Source organism: Leuciscus leuciscus (assembly GCF_965113295.1).
Source record: "Leuciscus leuciscus genome assembly, chromosome: 22".
Classification (NCBI taxonomy): Eukaryota; Metazoa; Chordata; class Actinopteri; order Cypriniformes; family Leuciscidae; genus Leuciscus; species Leuciscus leuciscus.
Genome location: NC_138746.1, coordinates 10,263,672 through 10,284,541, shown reverse-complemented (window position 1 = coordinate 10,284,541; position 20,870 = coordinate 10,263,672). Strand labels below are relative to the sequence as shown.

The 20,870-nt window shown below is 39.5% G+C and overlaps 1 protein-coding gene across 7 annotated transcripts in view; it reads right to left on the bottom strand.

The window, feature by feature from the left end:
- The window catches only part of cep170aa (centrosomal protein 170Aa), a 46,183-nt gene that overhangs the window by 3,548 nt on the left and 21,765 nt on the right, over window positions 1-20,870 (bottom strand). Inside the window, exons 8-16 of one of the 7 annotated variants that reach the window (XM_082154228.1) lie at window positions 18,361-18,819; window positions 12,855-13,399; window positions 11,190-11,291; window positions 10,194-10,329; window positions 7,374-8,858; window positions 6,224-6,271; window positions 4,843-5,083; window positions 324-504; window positions 59-235 (exon numbers count right to left, since the gene is read on the bottom strand). In XM_082154228.1, coding sequence (XP_082010354.1) covers window positions 59-235; window positions 324-504; window positions 4,843-5,083; window positions 6,224-6,271; window positions 7,374-8,858; window positions 10,194-10,329; window positions 11,190-11,291; window positions 12,855-13,399; window positions 18,361-18,819 — 3,374 coding nt within the window. The remainder of the gene's footprint in view (window positions 1-58; window positions 236-323; window positions 505-4,842; window positions 5,084-6,223; window positions 6,272-7,373; window positions 8,859-10,193; window positions 10,330-11,189; window positions 11,292-12,854; window positions 13,400-18,360; window positions 18,820-20,870) is intronic. The other 6 variants (XM_082154229.1, XM_082154230.1, XM_082154231.1 and 3 more) reach the window with 6 other exon arrangements.

Here is a 20,870-nt window from a genome sequence, read left to right as displayed (position 1 = left end):
TCTTTCATCAAACATATTCAAGATTAGGTAGTATTTAAGTTAAGAGGTTCATTCATACCGGTCTCACCTCATCCCGGTTCCAGGTACGTCTGCGCAAGGCCGCCTGAGGGTCCAGGCTGTCCGGGGCCCGGGGACGAAGCTCCACTGGTTTGCCATTGATCTCTGAGGCTTTGGTGGGAACTACAGGGGGAATCTTCCTGAAGTTTAGACTTTCGTCAAAAACTCTCTCTACCAGCTGAAGACGAGGAGAAATAACGACAAACTTATTAAGAACGAGCACCTTGGCAAACGAATAAACCTCTTGAATCTGCAGCGAGTTGTACCTCCTCCCTGGTGTCGATGGCGGAGCCCGGTGTGGTGGCGGCTGTGCTGACGGTGGTGCTGGGTGCGGTGCCGGAGGAACTGACCGAGTCGATCTCGCCTGCCACGTCATGGATCTCCCGTGCCAGGATAGCCAGGTCCTTGGCGAGGTCCTGACTGATCCTGCGCACACAGGGAAATAACCTGTAAACTTTCAGATGGGTGTCTAGAAACTAGGGGTGCACAAATACAGACACATCATGCAAATGACACGTACAAACTCACATTAGGTAGTCCCTACTCCATTCATGCATATGCAATCCCATTCCAAATGAATGTACTGTATGAATGACATGCATCACATGCAACGTTTATAAAAGTATAATTATTATTAACATGACATACTACTGTTCAAAAGTTTGGGGTCATTACAATTTTTTTAAAGAAATGTATACTTTTATTGAGCAAGGATGCATTAAATTGATCAAAAGTGACAGTAAAGACATTTATCATGTTAATATTAATAAATGCTGTTCTAAACATAAATTCTGACATTTATAATGTCAAAAAACTTTCTATCATCACAGTTTCTACAAAAATATTAAGCAGCACAACTGTTTTCAACATTAATAATAAATTCTTTCATTTCTTGAAGCAGAAAATCAGCATGTTAGAATGATTTCTGAAGGATTATGTGATACTGAAGACTGGAGTAATGATGCAAAAAATTCAGCTTTGTTATTACAAGGATAAATTACATTTATTTAATATATATATATATATATTAAATTACAATTTTAAATAGTAATAATATTTCACAATTTTACAGTTTTTACTGTATTTTAGCTTAAATAAATACAGCCTTGGTGAGAATGAGATGACATTTTTTTTCTTAAAAAAACAACAACAAAACATTAAAGAATTTGTACCGACCCGAAACTTTTGAATGGTAGTGTATATAATATAACATGCTAAACACATCAAGGATAGACTCACACATTTGTTGTGTATACGCTTTGATAATACTTAAGGTATTGAAAGAGGTTTTAGAATAACCATAAGGTGGCAGTATTGCTACATGAACAGATCACAAATTTGGCTGATGAGGCATACAGTTTATGGATTGTTAAAGATGCAATGTGTCATTTTTGTTAAACAAAAATGTAAAATTCAAACAGCATCAACACATAGAAACTCTTTTTACACTCATTTTACACATAGAACAGTATGAATAGTGCTTTTGATTTTTTTTTAATAAAGACCCCAGTCATATTACTAGCCTAATAAAAAGCTGTTTAACATTAAGTGGGACACCTCATGCTGAGATCATATGATCAGCTGAATTATACTACTTGCTTTATTTTGTTAACTCAAATTAACAATGGCTGACAGCAAACAGTCTCTCTCAGAGAGAGAGAGAGAGAGAGAGAGAGAGAGAGAGAGAGAGAGAGAGAGAGAGAGAGAGAGAGAGAGAGAGAGCATGTGATCAGGTTATATTACTGTGTGCCCTGCAGCAGTGGATTTGAAGACAGTCTCTCTTGTTGCAGTTCCAGCTGTGACTAATGCTATATGAGGATATCTCCTGAGATAACAGACTATGTGCCCGCATGTAACACAACGGTGACTGCCCACTTTTTCAGCGGCCTTGGTTCTCAGTGTTTATTACCCATTCATTTTCCACACAGATTTTAAAAGATTCTTCAGTAAAGAAATTTTAAACATTGAACCAAACAAACCAGTTCCGAAGTAAAAAAGTGAAAGTCAGTCCCAGCCATTGCTGCTTTCTTACAAGAGCACCCTATTGAACCAGGGAAATTAATAATTAAAAATATAAATGGAAATAGGTTTTTATATACATAATAATAATTATAATGTTGTATAGTCTATAATAGAGGCACTTTTACTCAGTGAGAGATGTATTCATGAGGGAATAATTATCTCATAATATTATTGGAGCCTTACACACATTACATATAGTTAGTATGAACTGTGCATTAATTTGAATGGTGACAGCATTATACGGGTGGCTTGATGCAGTACATGACATGTAGATAACTTAAAGAATTATGTAACACAAAAAGTGCCATTAGAAATGTTATTTACCTTTAAGAAGCTTTATTTGCTTCACATGTAAAATTAAATGAATTGCTCATTACAATAGGCTACTCTTGACATCGAAAGAAGTGTAAAGTCTGTAGTACTCTGTACAAATACTAGAAATCGTGAAAAATAGAAATAAGTGGGAATCGTGTGAAAAACATTTAGACATTTAATTTATCTATTAGAGTTTTTGTCATTTTATGTCGTTTCCTTTTTTAATTATATGATGTCATTACATTGCTGTCTTGACTCCAGCCAAGAGACGGTTTGAAGAAATCGTGATCAATTATGATCAATTATCACAATTAGAAGATCTGGCAACTGTCAAATCATCTCAGATGTATTAAACGAGGTATGAAGAACGGACACCTGGACCCAGTGTTTAATTTGTAAATGAATAATTGCCGCTGTTACAAGGCGCTGTGTCCGACACTGACCATACAACTTCAGTTTTCCCAGGCCAGAACATACAATGACGTCACTAGACGGTGATGGCACAACTATAAGAGCACGGTCCTGACTACATATAGCTACAACGAGACCAAATATTAATTAGTTGATCAGTGATATTCTCTCTCACCTCTGACATCGATTTCTGATTCTGACTGATCTAACTCCTGTCTTCCGCTATCCTGATTCACGAGTTCACACTTACAAATAAGTCAGATAGAATAAATGGTATGCGTATTTGGCGTGCTGTCCGAGGAGAGGGCTCCAGGCTCGGTATCTGGCCCGAACCCAGAGTACTCCCCCCGTATTCCTGACTGTAGTAGAACAAGCCAAGAGTGAGGAGTCGGGGTGGTGGAGGGATGCTGAAGACTGTCGAGGAATGTAGTTGTATATATAGTGTATATATACACTCACCTAAAGGATTATTAGGAACACCATACTAATACTGTGTTTGACCCCCTTTCGCCTTCAGAACTGCCTTAATTCTATGTGGCATTGATTCAACAAGGTGCTGAAAGCATTCTTTAGAAATGTTGGCCCATATTGATAGGATAGCATCTTGCAGTTGATGGAGATTTGTGGGATGCACATCAAGGGCCCGAAGCTCCCGTTCCACCACATCCCAAAGATGCTCTATTGGGTTGAGATCTGGTGACTGTGGGGGCCATTTTAGTACAGTGAACTCATTGTCATGTTCAAGAAACCAATTTGAAATGATTCGAGCTTTGCGACATGGTACATTATCCTGCTGGAAGTAGCCATCAGAGGATGGGTACATGGTGGTCATAAAGGGATGGACATGGTCAGAAACAATGCTCAGGTAGGCCGTGGCATTTAAACGATGCCCAATTGGCACTAAGGGGCCTAAAGTGTGCCAAGAAAACATCCCCCACACCATTACACCACCACCACCAGCCTGCACAGTGGTAACAAGGCATGATGGATCCATGTTCTCATTCTGTTTACGCCAAATTCTGACTCTACCATCTGAATGTCTCAACAGAAATCGAGACTCATCAGACCAGGCAACATTTTTCCAGTCTTCAACTGTCCAATTTTGGTGAGCTCGTGCAAATTGTAGCCTCTTTTTCCTATTTGTAGTGGAGATGAGTGGTACCCGGTGGGGTCTTCTGCTGTTGTAGCCCATCCGCCTCAAGGTTGTGCGTGTTGTGGCTTCACAAATGCTTTGCTGCATACCTCGGTTGTAACGAGTGGTTATTTCAGTCAAAGTTGCTCTTCTATCAGCTTGAATCAGTCGGCCCATTCTGCCCTCTGACCTCTAGCATCAACAAGGCATTTTCGCCCACAGGACTGCCGCATACTGGATGTTTTTCCCTTTTCACACCATTCTTTTTAAACCCTAGAAATGGTTGTGTGTGAAAATCCCAGTAACTGAGCAGATTGTGAAATACTCAGACCGGCCCGTCTGGCACCAACAACCATGCCACGCTCAAAATTGCTTAAATCACCTTTCTTTCCCATTCTGACATACAGTTTGGAGTTCAGGAGATTGTCTTGACCAGGACCACACCCCTAAATGCATTGAAGCAACTGCCATGTGATTGGTTGATTAGATAATTGCATTAATGAGAAATTGAACAGGTGCTCCTAATAATCCTTTAGGTGAGTGTATATATATATGAGTGTATATACAGGCGTCCTCTCATGCCGATAGGATAGACGTGGTAATTGTTGATGACGAATTGATTAGATTGATTATTTGAACGTGCTCCTCCCAAACTTTGTTTAATGAAACATCATTTAGTATTAGCAGTTCCATCTTCGGGATCTCTTTTGATCAGAAACACCATCAGCTTTACTCGTGAATATGCAAAATGGCGATATTAACTTATTTTTCCTGAGAATTGGATAGAGAATCACACTATCACCATGTAATGCACTTGTTAATGCCGGACACATTTTTCTGTCAAGTAACCGTGGGGCATTTAAGAAAAACACTTTTTTTTAGACTAAAAGAGAGTTGATAAGTACCTGGCGATCTCCTCGCTGTGAGCCGTCCAGTCTCGTATGTACTCCTCCTGTTCTTTCATCCTGTTCTTGAGGAGGAGACCCCCGGGGCTGGTCGTGACCGGAGCGGGAACACCCAGCCTGCTGGTGCGAAGGGTGGTGCCCGGCCGCAGGCGAACGTGTTTGGGAGAGTTCCGGTTGGAGCCAAACTCATCCTCAGAGGTAGAGGCATATTCGGGAGGCAGCCGTCTCCACCGGTTATTGGCTGAAAGGAGAGAGAGGTCTGACTGAAATGTTTGCAGAAATACAATTAATAGTGAGCAATAAAGTTCTATATGAATTGGGAGTTGGTTAGAGGTGTGCACATTTCAAAAAGGCCTCAAAAACAGTTAATGTATCAGTATTTGTGTCAGTATTACAAACACAATCTCCAAACGTCTTGCATCACTATCACATGATGCAATGATCTTCTTCCCCACTGGCTCAAGGTTTATTAACATGGCAACTAAAACATTCTGTTATAATTATATTCAATTATCATTGTAAAACAATCTTGTTGTTGTTGTTGTTTCAATGCAAAGTTTGTATTTGTACTTTATTATACACTATAATGATTCCCATTAAAACCTTGTTTCAAATGGGGATGGAGCAAAGATAGTTGCATTTAACAAAAGTATGTATAAAGAGTTTAAAACAAACCACTAAGCACAAACGAGGCTTAATATTGCAGTTACCCCAGCAGATATCAAACTTGTTAAAAGCGAACAGAAAAGCTTTTCTGGCCAACTATCTCTAAAATATGACACTAGCAAGTGATGAAAAAGACATTTGAGTTGATGTTTTAGTGGTTAAAGATCTGGACTGGTATTGCAAGTGTCCTTCATGAACTCGCTTGCGTCTGCGATGAATGTTTTCTTTGCGCATGTGAAGCTGTTTGCTGTCATGTTGTTTTACTTTGTGCCACCAGGGGGAATGTGTTTAACATCCGCTGACCCTCATTTCTTATTGCTCAGTGCTTGCATCAGCATAAGAGACAACTTTCCTCTGATTTTGACTGTGTGGCAGTAAAGGACAAACATCTGAGAAGTCATCTTTTCAATATGAACATAATTCATTAATTTCTCAAAGTTTCCTCAGAGCTTTGAATCTACAAATATACTCTTAAGAACTTGAATATTAGATCTAAATGTATCTCTCTCTCTAAAAGTGTATTTAAAGGGAAAGCAAATGAGCTGAGCTCCTTTTCATCACTGCTGAGTTTGATAAAAAAGCATTAAAAAATATATAAAAAAAGAGATGACGCATTGACTAGAATGGCATTTAAAAGCATGCTGAAGTTACTATTTTCATTGTATGAAAACCCAACACACACACACACACACACAGCCCAGAGATGGTACAGTACCCATGGGCTCCTCCTCTGCGAGAACACTTTCAGGCTCAAGTTGAGTTTCTGTGTAAAATGGGATCTTTATAAATATCACAAGCATGCAGAGACAGACAATTACAGACATACATTACTAATGATACCGATTCAATCCACATAAAACATCACAAAACTGCACTGCTAAATTCTGCTGAATGCTAAACATCTCATTTTAAGCAACTGCAGTTTTTAATAGGCTGTAGAACTTTCATCATTCAACCATCATTTTAATGATTTTATGCATGAAATGGAAATTCACCCTATCTATTTACAAAATGCATGTTGATGCATGTCCTTTGAATGCTCAAGCTACTTTTCAGATGGATTCTCATTGGCTGTCAATGTTTTTATTGTTCATCTGTGTTTGTTGTGGAATTTGCTTTTCTCTTAAAGTCCACCTGTAGTCAATCATTTTATTCCTTAATACTCATATTTGATATTTGAATGACATATTTAAGCGTTTTTTCCTATAATTTTTTTGTTATGCCTTAAAATAGCTTGAATGTAACTCTACACCCTTGCCTCATTTAGGATACGCGGTTCTATGAATATGCAAATTAGCCCTGCCTCCACTCACACTAGAAAATACTCAACAATGGTGCCGACTTATGAATTTGGACATGGTTTGTCTTAAATTATATTAAAAACACCACATAGACATATAAACAACATTAAAAGCTGGATTTTTACCACAGGGGGACTTTAAATTTAGAAATATTATTAAAACTTTACACTTATAGTTATCATTATGGTTATAGTCTTTGGTGTGAAGGGGTCTTTGCTATTACTGTTTTTTAGGAACTATTTTTAATTTGACTAAATAAAAATCACGCAGCATTCTATAAACATGCTAATTAAAGCCCTGCTGCTAAAATCAAACAAATATAAAAAAAAATCTGGATCTCTAAACTAGTCAACCTCACTAACTGAGTAGTCAGTTGTCGGACTTCCATCGCTACCGCATACTCAGTACTTATCTGAAATGAAAAGAAGATATGGCATCCAAACAAATTACCTTACTTCATCTGGCTTCTGCTAGCAGGAACAACTAACAATTAGCAAAGGTTTTTGTAGCATTTCCAATCATGCAGAGCTACATGAGTCATACTTCTATTACATTCCTTCTCACCTGATGGGGTGCTGTTGACAGGTGCTGTCTTTGGCTTGGGGTCCGTTAGCTTGGAGACACTATTAGCCCTCATGCGTGCAGTTAGCTTGCTGTCCGCTGCTTGTTGATTTGTGCTTCTCAGCCCCAGACGAAGCGCCGTCTCTGCCGACACACGTGACGCTGCGGTCCGACCGACCGTGGCCTCCGAATCACTCCGTGCTGAGAACGAGCCGAGTCTGGTGCGTCGAGGCTGCGCTAGCATGTCAATGCGTGACTGCGCCTTTCTTCCCGATGGTGGTTTAGAAGTGGAACTAGTGGTGGACACCTCAGATGCCACTGAAACCCTGTCTGCATCCGCCAGGTCTGTGTCCGACGTGTCTCCAAGCCGAGCCCTGCGCAACAGAGATGCCCGTGTGGGACGGGGCTGCGGAAGACCAGCCTGTTTCACAAGGGCCGCGGCGCTAGTTTGCACCGTCTTGCTGGGCTTTGCGGACCTTGCGAATTTGCTGGTATCAAGCTTGGACTGCAAGAGGTCATCGGTGGAGGTGAAGTAACCTTTGGTGAGTGAGCGGCTGGAATACATCTCCTGGTCCGAGGAAAGGATGTCTGAGATGGCTAGCGAGGACGTCTGGTCGTCATCCGTGAGATCTTGGGATGGTTGGCGGCCACGGGAAGCTGTCTGTACTGAACGGCGAGAATCTGAGCGGCTTTCTGTGGTCTTGGTCTTGGTCTTCCTCTCCAGGCGCTCTCTCGCGCTGGTGGTGGTTTTCGATGTGGCGCTCGCATTGCTCTTCTCTCTATAAAGGCTGCTGAGGGACCGTCGCTTCTGAACCGCCTTACGATCGGCCTCGGCTGCCGCCTGGCTAACCGTGCTGGCCGTGTCGATGTCAGACTCCGGGGATAAAGGGCCGGCTGCGGGGTCCAACTTCTTCTCATCCCGGAGTTTAGCCTCAAGGAATGCCATGACAGCTTCAGTGTCTTTAAGAAGAGTTGCCGTGTCCATGCTGCCCATCGAGTCGCTTCGCTCCCTCCCGCCGTTCTGTCGGTTGATGTGAGGAATCAGTTCTATGGGGACGTTACCGCTGGGCTTCTCAATGGTAAAACTACCTTGCCTCACCAGCGCTTTCCCAGACCTCTCGCTGTCACTTCCTTTACTCTTGTCCTCAGAACGCCTCCTGCGACTCTCCTCTGGCGTTCTCCTCTCTCCACTTCCCAGGGGGCGCGCAGAAGACTGTTTTCCAGCCTTCCCGTCCTGCTGGATGCTCTTGGATTGGCTAGACTCAATGTTCTTGTTGTTCGGAGTTTTGAGGCACTCGCCATCACCTTTATGGTCACTGTGGCTTTCTTTTTCCTGGGGTTCTGTGTCCTGCTTCTCACCGATCTCAGAATGCTTGATCTTCTCCTCAGTTGGAAGCTGCGGAAGAGTCCTTCTTTTGCGCTCAGCTTGGCTGGAAGTGGTGGAACCGGTGCTCTTGATAGAGATGCCAGCCTCAAAAGCATCACCATCTGAAGTGGGAAAAAGAAAATACATATTATAGCACTTCAAACATATCCACTACTGTTCAAAAGTTAGGGGTCTGTAAGATTTTTTTATTACTACTTTTATTCAGCAAGGATGCATTAAATTGATCAAAATTGACAGTAAAGACGTATGTTACAAAGTATGTAATGTTACAAAATATTCTAAAAAAAATCCTGTTATTTTAGTTTGAATCAATTTATCAATAAATACTGAAAAAAATGATCATGGTGTCCCAGAAAATATTAAGCAGCACAGCTGTTTTTAACACTGATAACAAGAATGCTTTTGAGCAAATCAGCAGCATATTAGAATGATTTCTAAATGATCATGTGACACTTAAAGGCAGGGTAGGTAGGTAGGTAAAAAAAAACATTCCAAATTTGTTTAAACTGTCTTTATATACCAATACATAATTAAAATGTAAGTACTCTGAAAAAGAGAGTATAAAAATCGAGTGCCTGTAGACCTCTCACGACTGTTGTAAACACAGCTAATTATTTCCATTCACTCCCACCCCCTCCCTTCTGAGCTCCTTCCGAAGCCACGCTCCCAAAACACATGAACGCGCGACGCCAAGTTGACGAGTGGAGAGGAAGGAGCACAGTGCATGCAGTGACATCATGTCAGAATCACATGTAATAAATATGGTTCGCGCCTCTCTTGCACTCCTCAAATCAAACGGGTGCGCGCATATGGGCAGATCTTGTAGCAACAGGGGTGGTAGCCATGGTTGCGAGAGAGAGTGACAGTCGCCCAAACCAATCAATTGTTTCGTCCCGGATGGAAATAATGAGCTGTGTTTATTGCAGATTAAAAGGTCTACAGTCACTTGATTTTTATACTCTCTTTTTCAGAGCACTTACATTTTAATTATGTACTGGTATATAAAGACAGTTTAAACAAATTTGAAAAAAAGTTTTTTAGAAAAATCCCACCTACCCTACCTTTAAGACTGGAGTAATGGCTCCTTAAAATTCAGGAATAAATTGAAAATTTTATTAAAAAAAAAAAATATATATTTTTTTTAAATTGTAATAATAATCCACAATATTACTGTTTTTACAGTCTTATTGATCAAATAAATGCAACCTTGGGGAACATGAGACTTCTTTCAAAAATATTACAAAAATTCTTATTGACCTTAAACTTTTGAACAGTAGTGAACATATACATTATAGAACATGTAAGGGATAATCCACGGCTAGGTGTGCATTACACAATTTAAATGATTTATACCATACACGTTATTGGGCGATATAACAGATTTTTTAATTTAGCAGTATTTTTTTATATTGGATTTATACAATTCAGTAAATTACCTCGTTCTTGATGGACAAAAGGTGGTGGTTCGGCTCCAGAGCCCTCTGGGTCTGTTCGTGTTTGATTAGCAGCTAAACTGGCCCACTGTGAAACCCAGCGAGGGCTGCCGACTGCAACTGAATCCTCCACAAGTCTCTACAAATGAAGTAAAGATGTTTCTCTAGTCAGTATTAATCACTTGATTCACCCCTGCAATGGTTGTCTGTGGTACAGTCCTGCATAGAGCTGATGACATGGGTTGTGTGTGGAATCACATTACATTTATAATTTCCAAACAAACTACACTAATTTGATTATGCTAGTCTGAGTAAGCACCACTATAAATAGTTATACAACAATAATCAGAAAACTCGAGTCTCTGCTCATATTAGAGTGAATACTGGTTGTGAACATGGCGTGGATCCACAACAAGGATTCAAAACAAGGACTCTTTTGTAGCCTTACTCTTGTGTGTGTGTGTGTGTGTGTGTGTGTGTGTGTGTGTGTGTGTGTGTGTGTGTGTGTGTGTGTGTGTGTGTGTGTGTGTGTGTGTGAATGTTGCCTTAAGGCAGCAGACTACTACTTCTCATTCCTGAACTGGGTCAGTGAGCAAGTGGCCAGTTTTCTGCCTAACAAGGAAGTGGTCAGTGGAGGGAGTGACTGACAAAGAACTGTGTCAGTATTCCTGAAAGCCAGTCCAAGTAACATCAAACCGTATCATTCAAACTAGAATGTGAAACGCAATTTCAACTGGTGTAGTCGTAGTCCAAAACAAACATTGACATCAGAAACAACCTGGTTTCTGTTACATGTGCTGTTTGATGTTTGACATCAGCACAAACATTATGCTCCAAATTATGAAAACATATCATGTCTGTAAATTACATAAACGCATAATGAGATAATGAAGGATAAAATACACGGTACTTTGTCATACAGAATAGCTCATGCTTTAATCTAAAAGATTATACAAATGACAACTTGACTTAGGGTGCAGACATATGTTCAGCCTTTACCTCAGACACAGTGGAACTGAGCTTCTTGCCTTCCTTCACTTTTCCACCTGCTTCCCGTTGCTCAGGACAACCAGGATCCTGAGAGTTCTCCACCCCAAACACCTACACATGACAAACACAAAAACACATTTAGGAGAATCAGCGAGCTGAGACACGATGGCAGCACCTATGTGGCGAAAAGAGGTCAAATAAACACAGCTGCACAGACTCCATAGCAACATAGCCAGAACAACATCTCAGGAAGGAACGAACAGGAAGTATGTCATTTCAATAGAGACACCTTTACAACACAGGATGTTTAAAAGTAAACTTATTACGTCATCTTTATTGACAGTCACTCCGTTTAAAACGAATATCTCTGTCTATCCATCCAACCATTTACTTGGATGATATATTGAATCTTCACCATATATTTTTAATTATTCTGATGCCAATATAAAATTAAGCAATATTGGGAGGAATTTAATCTGCTTTTAATTTGGTTGAATCTTCATTTTAACATTTTCCTAAAGACTTACACTACCAAAGTTTGGGGTCAGTAAGATTTTAAATTTTTTATTCAGCAAGGACACATTTAATTGATCAAAAGTCACGGTAAAGACATTTATAACGTTGCAAAATATTAATAAAATATAAATAACTTCCTATGGATCAAAGAATCTTGAAAATGAAAATGTATCACACAAAAATATTAAGCAGCACAACTGGTTTCAACATTATCATCTTCAGCATCAAATTGGCATAGAATGATTTCTGAAGGATCATGTTACACTGAAGACTGGCGTAATGATGCTGAAAATTCACAGGAATAAACTACATTTTAAAACATATTAAAAGTTATTTTAAATTGTAACAATAATATTTCACAATATTACTGTTTTTACTGTATTTTTGATCAAATAAAGGAGCATTGGTGAGCATATGAGACTTCTTTCAAAAAATTTACAGAATCTTAACGACCACAAACTTTTGAACGATGGTGTAAATGACGAGATGTATCCTGAAAATCATCAGGAGGCTGAACAATGTTAAGAATTTTTTACGCATCCATCATTTATAGCTGAAAACCACAAACTGCGCAGTATTCTTATGCTTTCCATGTTATTTTATAATGAAATACATGAACATTCATAAACAATCCATAAGTAATAGCACCCAGACATGCATTAAAAGGCAAGGCTTTAAAACTCCCTGAAGTTAAAGTGAATAATGGAGGAGTTGATTGGTTGGCCACATGAGAGCCATTATAAAGCCATTAAACAGAGCCTCACAGCAAGATGCACTCAAACTGCTTGATGTTCAGAAACAGATTTCCAGGATAAACACAACCTTCACAATGCACTCAGAAAAGCATGTTGGAAATCATTACAGCTGTTATAATATTGTATATCAACTGATATTCCGAAACTTCTGACCTTTAACCCTAAGTATTAAACTTCTGCTTTCCATATAGCTATCCATTTTTTTGTAATTTCCTCTATTTCTCACAAATGGGAAGTGTCTTGTTAACATGAGTCTTGTGAATAATGATGAGGTTTAATGACAGGGAAACTCCACCATTCTGTAGAAGGATAAATGCTTAAGTGTTTAACAGATGAAATCACATCAATATGATTTTGTGTCAGACAATCTTTAGGGTTAGGGTTAAAAATGAAGTTGTCATACCTTATCGATCATTCGCCTTGCTTCCTCTTCTTCAGGGTTGCTTTTATCCAGTTCAATGGTGTACGTGCCCTTGTCACTCTGTTCGTCGTCTTGTTTCTGAGCCTCATCTGTGGGACTGGGTTGACCAATAGCAGCAGGGATCTGCGCCACCTTGGGCTCCTCCGATTTCTGCTTGAGCAGGAGTCGAGCAGCCGTGGGGGCGACCGCCGCCAGAGACGATGACATGCCCTTGCTGCCGTCCGCTGCTGCTGTGGCGACGACCTTAGGACGTGAGGGCGGCGTAGGGCAAAGCCCCTCCCCTGCCACTCCTCCGAGCAGCGGTGCGGTCTGCGAAAACGAGTAGGAGCGCCTTTTGCGAGGGTTATCCTCGTCGTAGAACTCAATCATGAAGGCCGTGCGGCTCACAGAAGACAACCCCTCTGTTCTGACCCGACCAACTCCTGCAGCTCTCAGACGCTCCTCCAGTGCGGCGTGGCGTTTGCTGCCAAAGCGCAATCCCAGGCCGTTCTCGGAATCGCTCTGCGTGCCATCCTCGTGTTTACTGCCTGTAACAGAAGACCGTTTTGAGGGGTTACGGCAAATCCGGACACAGAACAGGGCAGTGCTTTCAACCAAGCGCACAACTTCAGACTTAAACCTAACCAGAGCTAACACAAACCCCCCCATACGCTTCCACCCTGAGGCTGTGATGGGCGTTAAAGCTGGACTGCAAGTCTCTGGATGCCAACTAAGCCCTACTCTCAGCGAGAGCACAGGGAAGAAAAGGCGAGGAAATAAGAGGTGGAGGAGGGGGTCGTCTATTCTTCAGCTTCGTCGGCTGAGGAAGCAGCATGCAGTCAGAAGTGACAGCCTCTGCTCTGAGAGACTGGGAGAAACAACTACACCACTCCGATAGTGGCCTTTCACGCACAGAGCGTGAAACAAAGCAGCTCTTCTGTGTTGCACAGCATGTTCTTTGAACGAGGAGAGCTGGCCCCACCAGCCCTCTATGAGTCAGACTGCATTTACTCCAACTATAACACGATAACACCAAAACAAACATGTGTATTAAATTATACAAATACAGGAATTCACCTGTATTATTGTTTCACTGTCTCTAAGTCAAGCTCTGTACACTACCGTTCAAAAGTTTGGGGTCAGTAAGATTTGTTTTTCAAAATAAATGATTACTTTTATTCAGCAAAGACACATTATATAGATAAAAGTGACAGTAAAACATTATCTAAAGTTACAAAATAAATGCTGGTCTTTTGAACTTTTTATTCATCAAAGAATCCTGAAAATTTGTATCATGGAAGCAGCCAAACTGATTTTTTTTAACATTGCTATTAATAAGAAATGTTTATTGAGCACTAAATCATCATATTAGAATGACTTCTGAAGGATCATGTGAACATTCGGCTTTGATCACAGGAATAAGTTCGATTTTAAAATATATTCAAATAGAAAACAGTTACTTTAAATTGTAATATTTCGCAATATTACTGTTATATTGTTCAAATAAATGGAGCCTTGGTGAACATAGGAGACATCAATCTTCAATCATCAAACAAATCTAACATACTACAAAACGGACTACAAATTCAAACAGTATCTACGTAATCATTTGAGATCCATCCAACTTTATTATTAACAAACTATTATGAAGATGAAAACAAAACAAAACAACATAAAACAATACTAACGAAAACTTAGACTTACGGATAAAAATTAAAAATAATGGTATGGTCTGTTTTTAATTGACCTCTCAAGCCTGACTTCAGACTGTGTCTATTCTGCCCAATAAGACAGGACGGGGCATCTGATCAATATGTAAAACAACCAACCAACCATAGTTTGCTTTTTGCAAATGATTTTTAAGGGTAGGTAAATCTGAAATCAATGACACCACAATAATAAAATAGAGTGCAGCAAAGTGGTTGCAACAAATAATGTGCAGCTCAAAGTTACAAAGAAAACTAAGACAATTAGTTCTCCAAATGTCCTCAAACAATAAATAACATACACACTTAAATAAAATGTATAACTGAGTATGGTGCAATGGAAAACTATACTGAAAACACAGTTTTTTTTTAGCACCATTAAAACTAACTAAAAATAAACTGAAATTGAAAACCAAAATACTAAATGAAAAACTACATCAACTCTGCTGAGATCATGAATTTGAATATTTATGTCATATTTTACATGAATAAAAAAAAAAAAAATTCTCCAGTTCTCCAAATTCCATTACACTATTTTCCCACCTCAAACAGGAAACAAATCCCTAAAATGATCAAAACAAATATCTAACTCACCGGTGGACAATCGAAAGAACAATTGAACTCACCAGTTCTCAGATCGCACCCAACAAAACAAACAGCACCAATGCAGCTTCCAAAAGACAACCGCAAACACAAGCACTAAAAGAACCACGCCTGAGACTGGATAGACCGCATAGTCCACCATCCTTCCCCAATTATCAGTCCTGCTTAGAGCTCACACGTGGATTCATACGCTCTCAAATTTATACGCACTCCTTTGGCTGCAAAGCACACGCTTCTCATAAATTACCACCCATTCATTACAGAATCAAGCGATGGCGAGCTGAGCGGGCTTTCCTGTCCCGAAGCGACATGCTGAAGCTTTCACAAAGAAAAGTCCTACCGAAGGGAAGCATCCCATAGGAGGAGATGTTTTTTTAAAATCAGGTCTTGTATAAATGTAGATCTCAAAGCCTAGCTAAATCACCACACAGACTGATCAATAGAACGTAAAACTATGCAGTTCTGCTACGGCTAGAAAAATGGCTCCCTAAGGAGAGTTAAAGGAGAAAGTCGAGCGTTAACCGCAATCTTTGCTAAGCTCTGTCAGTGGGTGCAAGGGAAAAAAGGGTTTTAAAAGTGCTAGGTGGCAGATAATCCTCTGGAATGGGAAATGCAGCTGACGCTACACGACCTGTCTACCGGCTGGAGAGTTCAGTACATGAATCTGCTGATGTCATCATTGCTGCATCCCTTTAATAGCCTTGAGAAATTCAGAAATTTTTTGAAAGTCTGCAGTACAGCTGATGAAAAGGAGTGGAAGGCCATAAGATTTCAGAGGTTATGCCTCGCGTGATTTAATTGCATTAAAATGTTCAAAAAAAAAATAAATAAAAATCAATGCATGACTCCACATCACTGCTCATATACATTTTTGAAACAGAGTGAAGAAAACAGGCATTCTCTCAGGAAGCTTCAAGCTGACAGAAAAGTCAAAGCTATTTTTTCCCCTTCAGGGCTCCAAAAATAAGGCACTATACTTCCTCTGTCATATACTCATCTCTTCTGAGTACATTCATTATGAACTGACTATTAAAATCTCCCTTATGGCTTTGAGACATTAAATTCACGAGGAAATTTCCTACCCACCCTCATATGTTTTTTTTTTTTCTGTGGAACACAAACGTTAACATTTTGGAAGATTTTCTTTCGCAGCTCTTGACAAAAAAAAAAAAAAAGCACCATAAAAGTAGTTCTTAACACAGTTTTACTCTACATTTCAAGGTAAATAGACACAAGTTATATTTCACAGAGAATGGCTTGTGTCTAACCCTTCAGACAAAATGGTGTCATGGAGGCCAAACACATTCTTTCGTTCTGGACACAGTACTGTGCAAAAGTCTTAGGCATGTTAATAATGAATTTATGTCTTAAATTTTGGACTGGTCATCATATAATGCAATCGGAGACCTTCAGAAGACTGATTGCATATTTAAATGGTGGTTATTTATGTTTTCTTGCTCCTTCATTTTGGTCCCTGGTCACTATGAACTGCTTCATAATGTTTCATTTACTTTTATGTTCCACAGAAAAAATATTGATTTGAAATGACAGAAGAGCAAGAAAATATTTACAGAGTTTTTCATTTTTAGGCACACTGTTCCATTGAAACACTAACAAACTTTTCTGCACTTTTCTGTTCTAAAGATGAACTACTCTGGAATTTGTCTATGGTAGCGCTACATGTATTGTTTTCTCCCTTGGGTTTATTGCTTCTGCTTGCATTATTCACATTTAAAGTGCTCCTATTTTGCTTTTTCGAATATTACCTTTCATGCAGCGTGTAATATAGCTGTTTGTGAATGTAAAAGGTTTAAATACCAAAGTGCATGACAAATAAAAAATATTGTCTCAAAGAAATAATCGATTCTGAACTGCTGAAACAAGTTGTCAGCAATAGAGTGGTGCAGGTATGACATCACTTTGAAGGCCAACCGGCAGTCAGCAACACACTGGTTATCTCAACAACAAAAAAATCCAATGGGATTTTCCCAAAGGCTTTTGGGATATTGTTAAAAACAAGCTCTGTGATCAACAAAAGTTTATGATACTTGCACGTTTTGTCCATCAAGATAATCATCACAGATGAACACAACTTTTATGAATTTTGAAGCCTAAATGCAGTCGCCAGAAGTAAAAAGCTAAAGGTAGGCTATAAACGGACTACACCACGGTCCCACGAATTCAATGTCACCACCACTAAGCTTCCAACAACTCTTTCAGTTTGTATCTAAAAAAATTTTTCCAGAACGTTTGAGTTAGAATAGTTTATAAGAGCAGAATTATAAGCAAAACAAGGCTGTAAAAGCGAGTTACCTGTTCGGCGTGATGACGTTTAATCTCCTCGACAGCCTCTGTAGTCCCAATTAGCCACTTGTTAGCAACCGCCTTTTTCAAGACACGCAACAGATTAAAAAAAATCACGAATAGGGTAATACTGATATATTTTATGTCGTAGAACAAATCGTGAATGTGTCTTGAGCTTGTGTTCACCACAGACCTTATTTCAGCAATTTAACCAAAACCCCATTCAAAAAAAACCGTTGACTTCGGGACTATGGAACCGGAAGTGCTAAAATGCTAACTCGCTTCTGCGTTTTGGCCAACAAAGTGATGTCATACCTGCACCACTCTATTCAAGTCTCACTTCCTGTTACACACCTATGTAACAATGTATACAATTTGCATAATTCCAGCCTTTGGTCTTAATTGGCTGCCCGCAAACAACGTCTACTTTGATCCGCCCTCAAACACTGCAGTTGTGGCCGAGGCCTGGAAGAGTTTGGTTTGTGAGGTCGACATGTTGAGAAGACATCACTGTATCAAGCTCTGAGGAAGCCGCCGGAACTGAAATTCAGATATGGTATTAGGCGTTACGTTTCCAACCACGCGCTGCAAGTAGACCAATCACAACAAGCTGGGCTGTTTGACCAATCAGTGCAGAGTAGGCTCACGGAAAGGAGATTAGGGATTAGAGAGACTGAATCTTTGAACTAAACGTTTTCAGATTGAGAAATTAAGTGATGTGCAATGTATATTATGAGAAAATTAACGTGTTTTTGACCTTTGATGCATGTAAACCTATTGTAGGAGACCTCTAAAACAAAATGAGGAACCTTTAATATAGCATAACAGGGGCACTTTAATAAGGTGCTTTGATTAAGGCATCTGCTAAATGAATAAATATATGTGTAATGGCATACCTTTAAGCCTCTTGAAGTGAACAGGCACATCACTCTTGATGCTCTTACTGTCCTCTTCTGTGGACTCACGCCTCACTAGAGGAGGGTCATTCTGGGCAAGCCAGTCAGCCACCTTGCTCTCAGAGGCCATGATGGCTGCCTGTAGGGTGCTGAGGTCTTTACCGCCAACGTGAGGGGATTTTTTAGGTCGTAGACGAGACACATGATCTTTAATGGTGACCTTCCCTGGGGAAGTATCATCAAACTCAATGGTGAATGAGGTGTTGGCCTGTGCGGAGGCATTGCCAGTGTCTGATTTTGCAGCCCCAGCGCCCTCAGTGTCCTTTGTTGGGATCTCATGGATGCTGTTCTGTGCCATTTGTCCCTCCTTGTTGGGAATCTCAAAGTAGCTGGGCTCAGCGCCTACAGGCCCCAGACCATTTTCCTTTGATTTATCACCCCGCTTGGTCTCTTTGCACTCTGTGGGGCCACAGAAAAAAGAGAGAAGAAAAATAAGCATCATCTATGAGTTCAGGGTCACAGCCTCAAAGCGAACAAAATCTGATCATCTAGCTATAAATGTCAAGACTGTGGATTTGAATCACTGTCAGGACAAAGCCACTGTTTAATGTCTGTCACATGACAAGAATTAATGGGACGGCTAATGGCACTATAACAACATAATTGGCTGAGGACAGATGCTCTGACGCCCTAGACATGGTGCTAAATTCTGGAAGTGACAAACAGTCTGACAAATGCTACACCATTTTACCGATTTTCATTCCATTAGCTGGCTTAAGAAAAAAAAAATGACACTGTGTCTGATATATAGATCAGAGGTTCTCAAACCTAAGGTCGCCAGAGACGGAGATTTCTATGAACTGTATCTTATTTATGGCAAATTTTTTAACTGTTTTTATTTTTGAGCTGTGCTTTAGTCATATATATATATATATATATATATATATATATACACACACACACACACACACACACACACACACACACACACACACACACACACACACACACACACACACACACACACACACACACACACACACACACACACACACACACACACACACACACACACACACACACACACACACAGTATTAAATATTAAGCTTGTGGTTAAAATATTAAAATGTAAAAAATATTAACTGTATAAAACCATTCAAAGGTTTGAGGTCTGTAAGATTTCTTTTGTTTATTTGATCAAAAATACAGTAAAAACAGTAATATTGTGAAATATTATAAAAATTTTAAATAAATATTTTCTATTTTAAAATGTAGCCTAATTTATTCCTGTAATGGAAAAGCTGAATTTTCAGCAGCCATTGGCATTGCATTCCTAATATGCTGATTTGCAGCGAAAGAAACATTTCTTATTATTATCAATGTTGAAGACCGTTTAATATTAATAGTGCTTACTATTTTTTTTTTCAAGATTCTTCGATGAATAGGAAGTTCAAAAGAACAGCATTTATTATTTGAATGCATCTTTGCTGAATAAAAGTATTAATTTCTGACTGAACGCCCTACATTTGCAAGTAAAGTCTGCCTGTATCTATTTGTGTAAAGCAGGATTTAGAGCTTTTGTCTACATTAAGACCAAACAAACAATCCAAGATGGGATTTCAACATTTTCATAAGGGTCATTCACACAGGATGTGTTCTTGTGTTCAAAACTAACTAGGTGCAACACAACAGAATGGAGCAAAACAACTGTTCAGAGCTGAACTACTTTTAACTTGACATGGCGTCTAAAAAAAAACACAACTCTAATGTAGACATCCTGTAATGTAGGTAGAGAGGGTGTGTAAGGAACCTAAAAAATAAGGTTTTGAAACCACTGGTTTAGATTCTCCATTTAAACTATGAGGTGTGATTTCAAAGTTCAATTTAAAGAAATATTAGTACTTTAGAAAATTTACAGGCACAGTAATGCATCTGAATAAGTTCCACTTAAATTTCCAAAATTACACTCCTAAATGTATGTCTAGTTAATCCTCTGACCAATCAGAGTGCAGCTGAAACTTCCTATTTTTAAAAATACTCTGCACTTCCTCTTCTAAACCAAAGCAAAAATGCTACTTTTTATCCTCCCTTTAGCTTAACTAAGTCTCTGGTAAACTAGAAAATACAACTACACAGTCAACAGAAAAGCACTAACCTATAGAATTCAACTTTACTTAACTACTGTGAATCTGCTTAGTATAACCAAAGAAACCAAAGAAAAATCTAATCAACCACAAGGTCTTATACATGTTTTCTAGCAAGTTAACATTCAATTAACTATGTTTGATAAAGTAAAACAACTCAAATACTCAAAATACTTACAAATCTAGCATGTGTGGCTGCCTCTGTGATGAACGGCGCTGGTGTCACAGAAGAGAAAGCAAACACGCCTCCGTGACAATGGAGATGGAGGGGGCTGGGCCGGTCTACAAATGAACCTATTCACTTCTTAAGGGAGACGGTTCCCTTTACATTCTCTTCCTCTTCCTTTCCTACGCTGGCCTGTGAG